At 40.6% G+C, this 15625-nt stretch overlaps 2 protein-coding genes across 2 annotated transcripts in view; one reads left to right on the top strand and one right to left on the bottom strand.

Annotated features, from left to right (window-relative positions):
• LOC136866683 (protein O-mannosyl-transferase TMTC1) overlaps positions 1-15625 on the top strand; it is a 1311771-nt gene that overhangs the window by 856929 nt on the left and 439217 nt on the right. The window lies entirely within an intron of this gene.
• Positions 2165-2755, bottom strand: LOC136865881 (leucine-rich repeat-containing protein 51-like). Its single transcript, XM_067142440.2, has one exon. The coding sequence runs from the start codon at positions 2753-2755 to the stop codon at positions 2165-2167; it is 591 nt and encodes a 196-aa protein (XP_066998541.2).

Genomic DNA, 15625 nt, shown 5'->3' with positions numbered 1-15625 from the left:
ATTGTGTACTCTGAATACCTAGAGCGTGATAAAACTATCACAGCCGAGGTGTACTCGTCACAGTTGCACTGCACTGCGTCAGAAGCAGCCAACACAATAAATGAGTGACCCTTCAAGACAACGCTAGACCTCATACGGCGAAAGCGACAAGGAGGTAATCAGCACTCTGGTTTGGGAAATTTTACTGCATCCTTCTTACAACCCGGGCATCGCTCGATCCGACTATTACCTGTTTTTGTTCATTGATAACCATTTGCATGAATTGAAACTCCGAAACCGAGAAGATGTTACACAGATCATAAGATAGGACAATTATTTGCTTCTAGAGACAAGAACTTTTACAAACGCATGATTTATAAGCTCGTATCTCATTAGGAACATCTAATTGAAGCTGAAGGAGCTTATTATGCTGAATATAATGCATTTGCAACAAATTACCGAGTCGTTGTCCGGCTCCATGGCTAAATGGTTAGCATGCTGGCCTATGGTCATAGGAGTCCCGGGTTCGATTCCCGGCAGGGTCGGGAATTTTAACCATCATTGGTTAATTTCACTGGCACGGGGGCTGGGTGTATGTATCGTCTTCATTATCATTTCATCTTCATCACGACGCGCAGGTCACCTACGGGAGTCAAATCAAAAGACCTGCACTTGGCGAGCCGGACATGTCCTCGGGCACTCCCGGCACTAAAAGCCATACGCTATTTAATTTTCACCGAGTCGTTATTTGAAAATGAAAATCCACAGCCTGTTTCCAGTCATCCGACCGGGTCAGGAATGGAATGAATGAAGCCCCTATCTGGCGGCGAGGATAGGAATTGTGCCGGCTGCCGAAGCCTGTCGCACTCCTCTGGGGCAATGATTAATGAATGATAGATGAAATGAAATGATATTGGAGAGTGTTGCTGGAATGAAATATGACAGGGAAAACCGGAGTACCCGGAGAAAAACCTGTCCCGCCTCCGCTTTGTCCAGCACAAATCTCACATGGAGTGACCGGGATTTGAACCACGCTATCCAGCGGTGAGAGGCCGCGAGTCGTTGTTTCTCACTAAAATATACGACACGAAGTTTTTTGGTACCTGGCATTTATTCAACAAATGAATTTGAAAATGAACTGAAAAGTAAAACAAAATGTATTTTATTGAGCCGAAATAGACATAAATTCATCAAAATGGAACGTAATTTCCCTGAGTAAGAGAACATTTGAAATGTATATGTACTTGAATAACCCACTCTCCTACTTGAAGCGAATGACGACATCGGCAATTTCCTGTCATTGGCTAGTATAAGTTCGAATGTCTCCTGCAAGCCAAAGTCCCGCCTTTGGCAAAATAGATCGACGCTTTCTGTGATAATGTGGGCCACGGTGAGTTCGGCACCACATGAAAACACTAGGAGGTCATCCCTCTTAAGGAGACAAGAGCGCGTAGATCTTCCAGCATCTTTCCACAGCGTACATCATACTACGTCCTCTCTCCGTGAAGCTCGTAAAGACGGGAGTTATCTTAATTCCTCTCAGCTTGTTGGATTTTCAGATAGCTAACTACTCAGATTCCCAAGACACCTGGAAGGTTCTGCGTTGCTGAGAACAATATCCCTAGTAGGTAGATTCATAAGTCTAGGTGGTAAAAGTACCACTTCTTTTGGAGTTTGATTCACAAGTCCGTTGCCCGCAGTGGCTTCGAAGCCACGCAAAGATGATTCGGGTGCTAGCATAGCACAACCTGGCTAGATCATGAATCAGTTGCACCAACAGGTGTTGCGGGAAACATGTATCAATAGACTGCGTATTTCTAGTCAAACGGTAAATCATCCATTCGGATCAGTTATTCATTTCGAGAGTAAGAAGCCCGAATGTGAACACGACTTACACTTTCATGAGTGAAGATATCGGAAAAATCAAGGAAAGAGTCTTGAAAATATGAAAGTAAGATAACTTGAGATCTGGCAAAACTTAAGATCGTGTGGATGAATATTTCGTATTCCCAACAGGTAAACGATCTAAACCTACCTTACTACCTACAACTTGTCATCTTTGTAGTGCCATACCACAAAGCGTCGACTGCTGTATTAAAATTTCGTTTGATATATGAAGCAAAAGAGTAAAAGCAGCACAAGGTAGAACATTCTTCATTACCGTAATTGCTAGCTACGCACAAAACTATCGCTTTTCTGGAGCTGTTCTTGGATCATTTACGGGATAATATCTATTTGCTGTACCAGGAGGCACTGCCAGACATCTTTCCCTGGGGAGCACAGGGGCGAAATCCAGGTTCGCTATCTGAGGAAGAAGGTTGATGACGTGCGCTCTGTACAGATGTATCGCATCCACGGGATTTCCCTGCAGCGTCAGAGTCTTCAGCTTCTTCAGTTCCTTCAGCAAGGCTATACTGTCTAGAGTTCGTATGAGGTTCCCGTGAAGGTAAACTATCTTTAAGTTTGGATAAAGTAGAAGATCTTTATCTACTTCCGTCAACATATTAAATGAAAAGTCTATCCAGCCCAGAGCAGACGGTTGTTCCAACAGGCCATTCAAAAGTTCTTTAAGGTACACCATATTACGTAGGTTATTGTGGTTAAGCCATACCGAGCGTGTGAGAAAACGGTTGGAAGGTCCTCGGACCGGTGTTCGACCAACTCTTAATGCTCTAGGACGTTCATTTGTGAGTTGCTCTAGGGATGTTATTTTCTTAAAGCTATAATCTATTGGAGATCCGAAACAAATTTCCTCTTGCACTGATCGTTGCCGCATTTTACCTGCCTCAGGCTGGGGATCCTTAATGAGCAACTCTACGTTACTAAGAAATGACCAACAATGGTGCAACAATAGATGACATTCTTCATTGTTTAAAGAATGAGGAGTGACGAGATTCCTCCCACCTATAAATTAGCGCAGGTTGGTGGGTAGTGTACCAGGAATGCCTAAGGTCATTTTTATTCCTGGGACATAGTTCATTATTTTATCAAGTATTGGAAATAGCATGGCTTGAAACAGCTGATCACACCTTGTAGGTTAGCGAGACAATGTGAAGCTTGGAGCGAGTGAGTGGGAAGGGTACACGTCATCGGCTGTGACGTAGTCGCCACATGTCACCGATTCGCCTGGAATATTCTGGATCATTTTTAATATCTCGGCAACCAGTTGAGATTTCAAAATTTAAGGGCACATCGCCGTGAAGCTCATTAATTGGATGTCATCATATTAAAATTTCATATTAATTGGCCTAGAGGTTACTGAGAAATCGACGTGGACAAAACACAACTTTTCAGCAAGTGAACTGCATTGGCCTTGACTCTGCATATAAAAGAGAGGGGATCAACGAAACAAGATAGGTTATGCATCGTAACTCATCCACGGCGTTATGTCGAACCGACGTTATACGGGTCGCGAATGTGAAACTCTATCGCCCGTAATACTGTTCGCCGGACTTGTGAACATTTCCGTCGTGCGTTGATACTTTGAAATATTCAGCGTGTGCTGAAGTAACTCGGACTTATAAATTTCTCAACCTATGTTAAGGTGAACTTTAAGGGTTAACCAGTGCTACATGAGACTTGTAAAAAGTCACTACAGATGATAATGTAACTTGAGCATTTGACCAAGTGTTATTCAGACTTAGGAATTTCGTATCTGTGAGATTTATAACTTAGTAGAATTCTTGATGTCTCGAATTTGACATATTTTCGATGATTAAATTATTAAATGTGATGTATTTATGAACAGTCATACAAGACGATTCATTGAATATTAAGACCATTTTTCAGTAAGTTTAGGTAATACTAACATAATTGAAGGAAACTGACAGCTATTATTTACTTAATATTTGGTGTAGCAAACATTAAGAACATTTAGACATGTGCGGTTAACTAAGTGCGACTCGCACTTCACAATACGACGATAGTTAATATTATTCTCAACTAAATAACGCAAATATAAATAGACTGTAATTTTATTTGCTTGAACATAGAATGAACTGCACTTTAAAACGTAAATAGTGTAAAGAGAAAAACAGTGCTATGAACTGTGCTGTAAAACAGTATTTCGAAGCAAGTTCTATACTTCGGAATCCAGAACTGTGCTTTTAATTCAAGGTGTCGAATATCTTTACTCTAAACTGTGTTTTTGAGTTCAATTTAAGTGATCGACTGTGGCACGAACTGTGATAAAAACTGTGATACTCAGTGCTATCGTTTCTGACTTCAAACAGATAAAATCGTATTAATTCATCACTCTTTAAAAGTCAAAGTGCCAATTGAACTTTCTCGTGTCATTATGATCTGACGCGTGACAAAGAAATCTTGACCGAATGTTGCTTTCACCATATTAACCTAAACGAGATACGACGCGGGAGATGGTACATCACGACATCAGTGGAATTCATCGATGCTATACTACAGCTCATCAGTTCGAGCTCGAATAACATCTCAGGTGATATGAGTGCATTTAATCAATACTATTTGAACTATAAAGACAGTGATAAATCTTGAAGTCATTTCAAAGGTGTTAAATTCAGTCACTAACTCATAATACGACGTCGTGAGTTGATAACTTTATTTTCAAGTGAACATTCAAAGAACTCAGAAATTCATAATTTTCAGTGATAAATGTTTTCTTAATATTCAAGTGAATATTCAAAGAACTCATAATTTAAAAAGTTTTCCTATAATAATTTTATATAGGTGCCCAGTGATAACTATTCTTAAAGAGACTGTAGGAATTTCCTTAGAAGACTATAGGTTTCAAGAAGAGAATAATTACAGTGTTGTATTGAATGTATGAATGACATCACATTTTTTAAATAGGACTCTAGGGAATATGAGAGAAACATTCATTCTCATGAAAGTGACTCATTTTCGTTTACTACAAAAATATTTTGAGATTTTTAAAGTGCAAATAACAATTCTTACAAGAAAGGAATTACTATTAATTAGGTTTTACTACGGCGAAATAATTTTCTGCATCTCAGACAAACTGAATAAAGCTAGTAGTAGAAATGAACCATCTATTATTTCGCTCTGCAAGTACCTTTCTCTGTCCCGGCTCCTGAGAACCACTCACTCCCAAAGACCCATCTCATGCTCCTGTTCAAACAGCTTTTCGTGGTACGGTAGGGAATTGAGAATATATGACCTTCAAGAAACTTCTGCAGTTACAAATGCCTGATCTTCCTGCTTTGCACCTTCTTGAAAAAACTATGTTGACCGTGCTAGGGGAAGCCAAGTTAACTTTTACTAAATTCTGGAGCTTCCGGTTCCTGTTTTCTTCCGCTTACCCGCCGCGTTACAGCAGCTTGGAACGAAGATCAAAAAGGGTTTCTCTTCCCGTCAAACACACCAAAGCTGGCATTCCATCTGCTGTAGAGTTTACACATTTGGTAGAATATATTACAACCTAGGTTGGCCTATGAAATAATCTGAAGATAGTCTTTTATACACTAACATTCACTCTCACAATGTTCATCTAGATATTATTATTATTATTATTATTATTATTATTATTATTATTATTATTATTATTATTATTATTATTATTATTATTATTATTGTACCGGGCGGTACACCTCCACGCCGCGAAGTCAAATATTGCGCCAGTTGGAATCCCTCTACAGGAGGAAGCCTGAACTTTAACAATCTGTATTAAATCAAAAGTTTCTCGGAAGATGTCTCTACTGTAAATTTTGAAGTGTTCTGAACTATGCCTATTTCGATTCGCGTTTGTTTGCTCCATAGCAAGAAATTTGAACATTCTCTAACAGATGTCTCTACCAAAACTGATAACGCACTCTGGTGTAAAGGAATGAACTGTCCTGAAGAAATTTAACATTCATAAGTTTTGTTTTTGCTAAATTTTGTTCTGTGCTTTGAGAGTTGGCAATATAATCCTTTCTGTCCGCCTGTTTTGAATGTAGCCAATCAGGAATTTCTGTAATTAATTTTCCACCAATAAGGTGTTTCTTCTTCGTCTGGTGTATTGGTTTTTACTGTTATCCAATAAAATTTTGTGGGCGGGTTGTAATCATTCATGAAACGTCTCGAATTTTCTGCGAGGGTATATAAACTACTGATTTTCTGGTATCGGGGCCACTTGATCGACATCTTGCTTAGTATGTGATTATGTAGCAGGGGGCGGGAAGCGCCTGTTTCTTCGGGCAGCAGTTCATCCACAAGGTAATGGCCGTTTAATAACCTTATTTCTTGCTAGCTCAGCAGTTTAACCCTCGGGGCAGGTTCGAAACTTTTCTCATGTAACCTATCTTTAAAATGTAATAGACACTTGGTAAAATTTCGTCTCATTAACTATAAATTGGGATAGAGAGTGCCTAACCCTCGCGAGCTCCCACTCATATTGTTTTGAGGTGACTACGTTTTCATAACCGTTTTTCTTCTCTTCGTAACGTAAATAAGTTTTCTTATCGTGGTACCTCCTTAGTATGGGATTAGCCCTTGCATAAGCGGCTTAGTGCCAAATAGGTGCTAAAAGTGTATTAGGAGTGCAAGCTTCGCCTCCATTCTATTTTTGTATTATGGGCCAGTAACTTAACCTGATGTTTTATTTTCCTCATGCAAAGGCCCTGTAGGTTGGGTATCCAATACCCCTGTTTCTTGATGTGCCTTAAGGGCAGACAGAAATGAAGTTTGTTGTAGCCTTGATAGGCTTGTAAAATTGAGAGCGGGTCTGCTCTTTTCCTGTTAACATTGTAATTAGGAGCAAATGCTCCTCGTACTTAGGGGTTTTCTGCCCTTCTGCTATGGTGGTTGTGAGCTGAGAGCTCAGGAATTAAACTTGGGGCTCGAAGCCCAAATCTTGTAACGACTGTAATCTGTAAATTCTTAAATTGTTGATCTGCTACTTAGTACCTGTTACACCTTTGTTATTTGTTGTCATTTGTTGATTTTGGAAAAGAAAATATAACCTTTGTTAAAGTTTTAAATTAACTTTAATTTTGTAAGTTGAGACCTATTCCCGCCCGCACCTTCTTTCACCTTTAACTACCACGGATAACTCCGTAACAAGTGGTAGCAGAGCGTGGTTGAATGGGTCTCAATTTAGCCCCTTTTGACGGCTAAACATTGCTTTGCTCTGGAACTCTAACAATTTTCTCTGTCGCTGGCCTTTTCTTTCTCATTTTTCAAAACTGTTAATCTTATGTCATCATGTCTGGCTCTCGCGAAGTCCTCCACCCCGGCTACTTGCGCATGGAGGAATTAATCTATGAATTAACCATTAGAAATGTTCAATATGGAGGCACGGTTGCAATAGACAAAAATAAGCTAAAAGATTCCCTTGATTTGCCTATTACCATCCCGACTTTGGGAGAAAAAGAGATTGACAACGCTCTCTCCACGATCAATGATAATACTACTGAGCTAGCATCTGTAGTTAGTTTTTTGAAGTAAGTGATCCATCTCCTAATCAACTCAGAAGAGTACCACTTTTATAATAGGGTGTGTGATCTATTGTCTCTGAAGTTAAATGACGTTCAGGGTAAGGAAGCTAGCGCCCTTGCCGAAAGCTTGTCTAAAATGTCTAGTAAAGTTAGCCATTTGTTATCTGGATCTGCTATTCCTAAAGTCGACCAGCCTATGGTAGTAAATATTGTAAGTGGGGAGGATTCCTCTAAAGAGGAAGGAAGTAGTACTGCGGCGGCTACCCAACGAAAATCTGCCCCATTAGAAACGGAGTCCGGTCGTCGCACGTCAATTCCACCCTTTGTGTTAAATAATGCGCCCTCTGAAACAGCTTATACACCCCATAGGCCGTTACCTACTATGTCACCCGGGTTCAGTAGTTTGCCGCATCCATTAGCAATGTTGCTCAAAGGTATTTCTAAGTTTTCGGTCAACTCTACCAGTGATGTAATTTCTTCTTGGGATTTTTGGTCGAATTCCAGGATCATGCTCTAGTGTTTTCCCTCTCTGCTTCGCAAATTCTTCAAATTATATATCCATATGCCATAGGGGTTCTCTCCGACAAGATAGTTAGGGCAATTGCTGAACAGTCATCCATAGAAGACTTCCATGCCCATCTGTTGGCAAATTTTATCCCCGCCCGAGCTAGGTCATCGCTCATTCAAAAGTACTACTACCGAGTACAACGGTTGGATGAAAATTTTGCAGACTTCATCCAAGACATTAAGTTTTATACTAGGGTATTTGCTCTACATTTCCCTGAAGATCAAATTGTACAGGCTATTGTGGAAGGAATTTCACCACCTTACAGATCATACTTGTGTTTTGCATCGCGTCCGAAAACTTTCGCTGAGTTAGAGGCTATGGCTGTCTCAGCCGAAGGAGTTAGATACGCCGATACCTTGCGTGTCGCGAAAGAACCCCCTCCATCCTCTAGTAGTTTTCGGCCTCCACCTCGCCGACCCATCACACCCCGTAAATGTTACGCTTGCGGGTCGCCTGACCATCTTCGGAACAAATGTCCATCAATTAAATCTAGTAGGACAAATAATGGAGCAGGTTCATCCCAAGGCTGCTTTAAATGCGGCGCGTTTTCACATATTGCCAAGAACTGCCCTAATGCTAGCAGGACCCCCGCCTGCTCAACTTCTGGTGCAACTTCCACCAAGGCCCATAATAATAAGTGACTAATGGCTTCGGCTGAGTCGGCGAACCCATCTTCCCGAGGCTCAAACCCAAGTAGATAGATAGATAGATAGATAGATAACTCTTTATTGCCACCCTAGTTTGCACCATCGGTTACAGACAATAAAGAGCATAAAATACACATGAACCCAAAAAACCAAACAAAACAATATAAACCAAACAAAACAAAACAATATAGACTAACATACCGAGGCTCAAACCCAAGTAAACATGTAAACATGTCGAAATTTCAGGGAAAACTCAGTCTTCAAATTTATCTCTTGAAGGTCCCAAAGAATGTCTTAGGATTGCGGCGGATTCCCCCGCACCAGTACCTTTCCTTAAAACTGAGGTTAATAATGAGCCTGTAACCGCTCTTTTAGATTCTGGCAGTGTTTGTTCTATTATTTCGCCTGAATGGTATTCGAAACTGAAATCTGTTTGTAAACTTCCTGACTATTGCTCGTCTTCGGTTCGATATGTTTCGGCTAATTCTTCTCCATTAGAAATTTTAGGCTCCTTAAATGCCAAAATTCGTATTTCTAAATTTACTTGGAAAGTTAAATTGTTTGTGACAAAGCACTTGTCTTGCCCCATTATATTGGGAGCCGACTTCATGTCCCATACTGGTCTAGTGCTCGATCTTCAGAGCAAGTCGTGCACATTCAAATTTGCTTCTAATTGTAAAATCCCTTTACTTAAATGTAGTTCTGTGTCATGCTCATCTGTTTCGCCTACCCAGGATGAGATGTTGTTAGATCTTAGCCATCTACCTGAGGAGCAGGCTGATAGTATTCGTAAGTTGTGTCAGTCATTTCCAGAGGTGTTTTCTGATAATCTTGGTGTTACTGACCTTATTTAATACAAGATTGAGGTTACGGATTCGATTCCAGTCCGGTTTCCGCCTTATAGGCTGTCTCCTCCTAAAATGAAAGCTTTGAAGGAGATCATCGATCAAATGTTAAAAGATGGTATTATTCGTCCCTCTAAGTCGGCGTATTCATCGCCTATTTTCCTTGTTCCGAAACCCCAAGGTCGCTTCAGGCCTGTGATTGATTATATGGCTCTCAATCGGAAGGTGGTGTTACAATCTGTGCCCCTTCCTGACCTTCATTCTTGCTATTCATGGTTTCGTAAAGCTAAATTCTTCACCATATTAGACCTCAATCAGGCTTATAACCAGATACCGTTAGCAGAGGAATCCAAGCACCTGACAGCATTTGCCACGGATTGGAATTTGTATGAATACAACCGCGTGCCTTTTGGGCTCCCCACGGGAGCAGCTGTACTCACTAGACTGCTAGATAGGGTTATCTCCGACATCAAATTTGAGTACTTGTACCACTATCTCGATGATGTCGTCGTATTTTCGGAGACCATCGAAGAACATTTAGATCATCTGAAAGAGGTTATTAATCGTCTTCGTAAGGCTGGGTTAACGGTGAAGTTGTCCAAGGTCGCCTTCGCTAAGCCTTCCATGTCATTCCTAGGGCATATTGTATCGCCCGATGGTGTCGCAGTGGATCATTCCAGAACACAGACCATCCGTGATTTCAAACCTCCTAAGCACATCAAAGGTATTGCCAGATTCATTGGCATGGTGAATTTCTTTAGGAAATTTATTCCTAATTTCGCCAATAGAGCGGCGCCCTTGAACTTACTCCGTAGGAAAGGAGTCAAATTTGAGTGGGGACCTTCTCAACAAGCCGCTTTTGAAGATCTTAAATTAGCTCTGTGTAATGCCCCTGTTCTTGCCATGCCAAATTTCTCTAAGAAATTCATCGTCCAAACCGACGCGTCGTCGTCGGCAGTGGCTGCGGTCCTTCTTCAAGAGACCGAACTAGGGAGGCGACCCATCGCCTATGCATCTAGGACTCTATCGGCTCAAGAAGCCAAATATTCCATCTATGAGCTCGAAGGTTCGGCAGTCTTATTTGCTTTAGAAAAGTTCCGTCTCTATCTGGAACATGTCAAATTCGACTTGAGACCGATAACCAAGCCTTAAGTTGAGTCTTAGGTAGGCCGCGTCGTACTGGTCGTATAGCCAGGTGGGCCATCCGAATTTCTGCCTTCCAGTTTGATGTTAGGCATATCAGAGGTACTGAAAACGTGGTTGCTGACGGACTAAGTCGCATGTTTTCTAATGATGTAGAGACCCCTGATCTGGATGATAGTTCTGCACCTCCCGAGTCCATACTACCCGAGGTTAATGCTATTCTTACAGATGCTCCCATGTTGTTTAGGGATCTTGAGAAATATATGAACGTGAAGATCCGACGCTGGCCCCTATCATGGAAACACTTTCTTCTGGGGAACATGTTGTTCCTTATGTTCTGAGGAATGGTGTTTTATGTTGCCCGTCGAGGCATGATCAGAAGATGAAAGTGGTAGTTCCAGCTGTTCTTGTACCAATGATCTTCAAGAACTACCATGAGACCCCATTGGGGGGGCATTTAGGCATCTTCAAAACTCGAGAAAAGATTCGTGAAATGTTCATCTTGAAGGGTATGGACGGAGAAATCCGTGAATTGGTAAAATCTTGTAAATCTTGTTGGCTTAGTAAACCCACCATGTCCACTAAGCGAGGGTTTTTGTCTTCTCATCAAGCGTCGCGCCCCATGGAACGACTCTATATCGACTACGTCGGACCCTTTCCCCAGTCAAAGGGGAATGCCAACAAGTTCATCCTTGTGTGTGTAGATGGCTTCACCCGATTTTCATGATTATTTCCGATTAAGCTGGCTACCGCTCAGTCCACCATTTCCTGTTTAAATTCTATCTTTGCTTCTTTTGGTCCTTGTCAATATATCGTGTCCGACAACGCTAAAGTTTTCACTTCAAATCTTTTCCGTAAATTTTGTTTTGATCTATGTATCTCTCATGTAACAACCTCTGCATACTATCCTCAACCATCTCCGGCTGAACGGGTCAATCGTAATCTGAGGTCGGCTCTTATTGCTTATCATCATGAAGATCATTCGAGGTGGGACACATCCTGCATTGGTTAGCTTTTGCTTTGAATTCGGCGGTTCATGAATCCCATAAATTTACTCCAGCTTCTTTAATGTTTAAGTTTGTTCCCAACACGCCGCTCTCTAACCTTTGGTCTCTGAGTGATATTCTACCTGAGACAATAGATCCGGAAAATATTAAAGATCTTTGGAAGAAGGCTAAGGCCAATCTGAAAGTGTCTCATGAAAAGGTTAGGGAAAGATATGATCGTGGAGGGAGACCCACCAATTTGAAGGTAGGCGACCAAGTAATGGTCAAGAATTTTGTTCCCGCGGGCAAGCTTGCCCCAAGATTTCATGGGTCGTGTATAATTCTCGATTTCCTCACACCCGTTACCTTGTTACTAAGCAATCCAGCCACCGAGAGGATATTTAGGGTTCACCTGTCGCAGGTGAAACCTGTGTCATTTCAGTGCTAACTTGCTCCGTATAATTCTGAAAGAAATCTGAAGGTTATATTTTTAGTTTCATTTTTAGGCCTTCTGCCTCTTATAGTTTTACATTTGGTTGAATCTGCTTTGTATGAAATTTGTGAAACCCTCCTTGAGCTTACTCTGCTGTCCTCTCCATACGGCCATTACCACCCTCCCGTCTCCTGCTAAACCACACCAGTGGCTAATTAAAATGAAAGAAAAACCTCCACGCCGCTGGCCCCTCAGCCTCACCACAAAGACTGTACCCTAAAACCATTATGGTCCAACAAAATTCTGCCGCCGCGATTTTAATGTTTCAGTGCCCCCGCAGCCGTGCGGCGCCGTACCGCCATTGACGTGGGGTACGGGCCCACTCAACTCCAGTAAGGTCAACCAGTGTACGGCGAGTCGGAGTCCTCCTTCCGGCCAAGGCTGATGTGCGGCGCACCACCTGCAAACCGCCCGCGGACTGTAAACAATCGTCGCGTATGCGGCGTGCTTCACCACCACTACCCCTCTCATAGCAGCGGGAGAGGTGTATCTCAGAGTACTTGAGGGGTCCGAGCGGCCTCCTCTGGACACTAGCAGCGGTGGCTGGTCTGGCCGTCAAACTTAATCAACAATTAATGTACTTATTCAGCTACATGGACATTCCATATCCACAATTACTGCGTTTTTGGATTCAACATCCACATCTGGTGGACCTAAAAAAAATTTTTTCTTCTTCCAAGAATTACAAGTTTTTTTTTTTGAATTCAACTACTACAACCATAGAGACCTTTTCATCAAAATCTACTACAAATGTTTTAAAAACTTGTACTTTTTTAAACAATATTTTGTTTTCTCCTGTGTTACGCCTTGGAAGGACTTTTGGGGGTGGTCTGTACCGGGCGGTACACCTCCACGCCGCGAAGTCAAATATTGCGCCAGTTGGAATCCCAGGAGGAAGCCTGAACTTTAACAATCTGTATTAAATCAAAAGTTTCTCGGAAGATGTCTCTACTGTAAATTTTGAAGTGTTCTGAACTATGTCTATTTCGATTCGCGTTTGTTTGCTCCATAGCAAGAAATTTGAACATTCTCTAACAGATGTCTCTACCAAAACTGATAACGCACTCTGGTGTAAAGGAATGAACTGTCCTGAAGAAATTTAACATTCATAAGTTCTGTTTTTGCTAAATTTTAGTCTGTGCTTTGAGAGTTGGCAATATAATCCTTTCTTTCCGCCTGTTTTGAATGTAGCCAATCAGGAATTTCTGTAATTAATTTTCCACCAATAAGGTGTTTCTTCTTCGTCTGGTGTATTGGTTTTTACTGTTATCCAATAAAATTTTGTGGGCGGGTTATAATCATTCATGAAACGTCTCGAATTTTCTGCGAGGGTATATAAACTGCTGATTTTATGGTCTCGGGGCCACTTGATCGACATCTTAGTGTGTGATTATGTAGCAGGGGGCGGGAAGCGCCTCTTTCTTCGGGCAGCAGTTCATCCACAAGATAATGGCCGTTTAATAACCTTATTTCTTGCTAGCTCAGCAGTTTAACCCTAGGGGCAGGTTCGAAACTTTTCTCATGTAACCTATCTTTAAAATGTAATAGACACTTGGTAAAATTTCGTCTCTTTAACTATAAATTGGGATAGAGAGTGCCTAACCCTCTCGAGCTCCTACTCATATTGTTCTGAGGTGACTACGTTTTCATAACCGTTTTTCTTCTCTTCGTAACGTAAATAAGTTTTCTTATCGTGGTACCTCCTTAGTATGGGATTAGCCCTTGCATAAGCGGCCTAGTGCCAAATAGGTGCTAAAAGTGTATTAGGAGTGCAAGCTTCGCCTCCATTCTATTTTTGTATTATGGGCCAGTAACTTACCCTGATGTTTTATTTTCCTCATGCAAAGGCCCTGTAGGTTGGGTATCCAATACCCCTGTTTCTTGATGTGCCTTAGGGGCAGACAGAAATGAAGTTTGTTGTAGCCTTGATATGCTTGTAAAATTGAGAGCGGGTCTGCTCTTTTCCTGTTAACATTGTAATTAGGAGCAAATGCTCCTCGTACTTAGGGGTTTTCTGCCCTTCTGCTATGGTGGTTGTGAGCTGAGAGCTCAGGAATTAAACTTGGGGCTCGAAGCCCAAATCTTGTAACGACTGTAATCTGTAAATTCTTAAATTGTTGATCTGCTACTTAGTACCTGTTACACCTTTGTTATTTGTTGTCATTTGTTGATTTTGGAAAAGAAAATATAACCTTTGTTAAAGTTTTAAATTAACTTTAATTTTGTAAGTTGAGACCTATTCCCGCCCGAACCTTCTTTCACCTCTAACTACCACGGATAACTCCGTAAAAATTATTATTATTATTATTACTATTATTATTATCATTATTATTATTATTATTATTCTTATTATTATTATTATTATTTTGATTCGTTGTGCCCAATTAAGGAACGCATTTGAACTTATCAGCACATTTTTAATTTTCTTCTTCTCTTCCCAATACCTCTTCATTCTCACCTTTTTACGTTGTTTAGTCCATCCTGTATTTAGTCGGGTGAGCTTTACAGAAAATTTGTATTTTTGAATTGAGGGTCTAAATTTTATTCTATGTTGAATGACTTCTTCATGATGCCAATTTCATTTTAGGTTTCACTGATTTCTTTTAGCCAATTATTGTGATTTTTCATTGATATGGTTAAGTTTAAAATTTTCTTTGTTAGCCTGTTATTATCCATTTTATATATAAGTGATCATAAAACTGTAATCACCGTTTCCTGATTGTATCTGTGATTTTTTCTGTAAATTGATAGATTTCATGTGACTTCTTTTTCATCCGAATTCAATTTTCGCATTTTGGTCGTAAGCTTTTTCTGATGATTTTGATTTTTCTTTCTTATTTATAATAATAATAATAATAATAATAATAATAATAATAATAATAATAATAATAATAATAATAATAATTTATTAATATTATTATTGTAACGGGTGGTACACCTCCACGCCGCTAATTCAAACTTTGCGCCAGTTGAAACTCCTCTACTGGTGGAAGCCTGAACTTTATCTACTGCGTTAATTCTCAACTTTCTCAAAAGATGTCCCTACTTGTAAATTTTGAATTTTCTGAACTGTGTCGTTTTCGATGTATTTTTGTTTTGCCTGTAGTAAGAAGTGTGAACATTCTCTTCTAGAGGACACTACTGAAGGACTACAATTGTGCACCCTAGTGCGAAGTGAAAGAACTGTTTTCTTGGAGAAATTTTGTGTTCAAAAGTTTGTCCTTTGTTAAATTTCTTTCAGTCATTGTTTAAGTTGGCAATATAACCCTTTCTTTCCCCTTGTTTTGAATTTACCAATCCCGAATTTCTCTAATTAATTTTCCACCAATAATGTGTTTCTTCTTCATCTTGTGTAGGGGTTTTCGTGGTTAGCCAATAAAATGATTGTGGGCGGGTGTTCTCATTCCTGAAACGCCTCGAACCTTCCACGAGGGTATATAAACTGCTGATTTTCGGGTCTCCGCGCCACTTTCAGTAACATCTATCAGTGTGTAAAGTACGTAGCAGGGGGCGGGAAGCGCCTCTTTCTTCAGGCTGCCGTTCAACCACCAG

The sequence above is a fragment of the Anabrus simplex genome, chromosome 3 (assembly GCF_040414725.1).
Source record: "Anabrus simplex isolate iqAnaSimp1 chromosome 3, ASM4041472v1, whole genome shotgun sequence".
Taxonomy (NCBI): domain Eukaryota; kingdom Metazoa; phylum Arthropoda; class Insecta; order Orthoptera; family Tettigoniidae; genus Anabrus; species Anabrus simplex.
The sequence above is the reverse complement of the archived record's forward strand: the minus strand, read 5'-3'. Positions and strand labels throughout refer to the sequence as shown.

What these genes read in the sequence shown, in the direction of transcription:
- LOC136865881 (XM_067142440.2), bottom strand. Translation starts at nt 2,755, where the DNA reads ATGCGGCAACGATCAGTGCAAGAGGAAATTTGTTTCGGATCTCCAATA.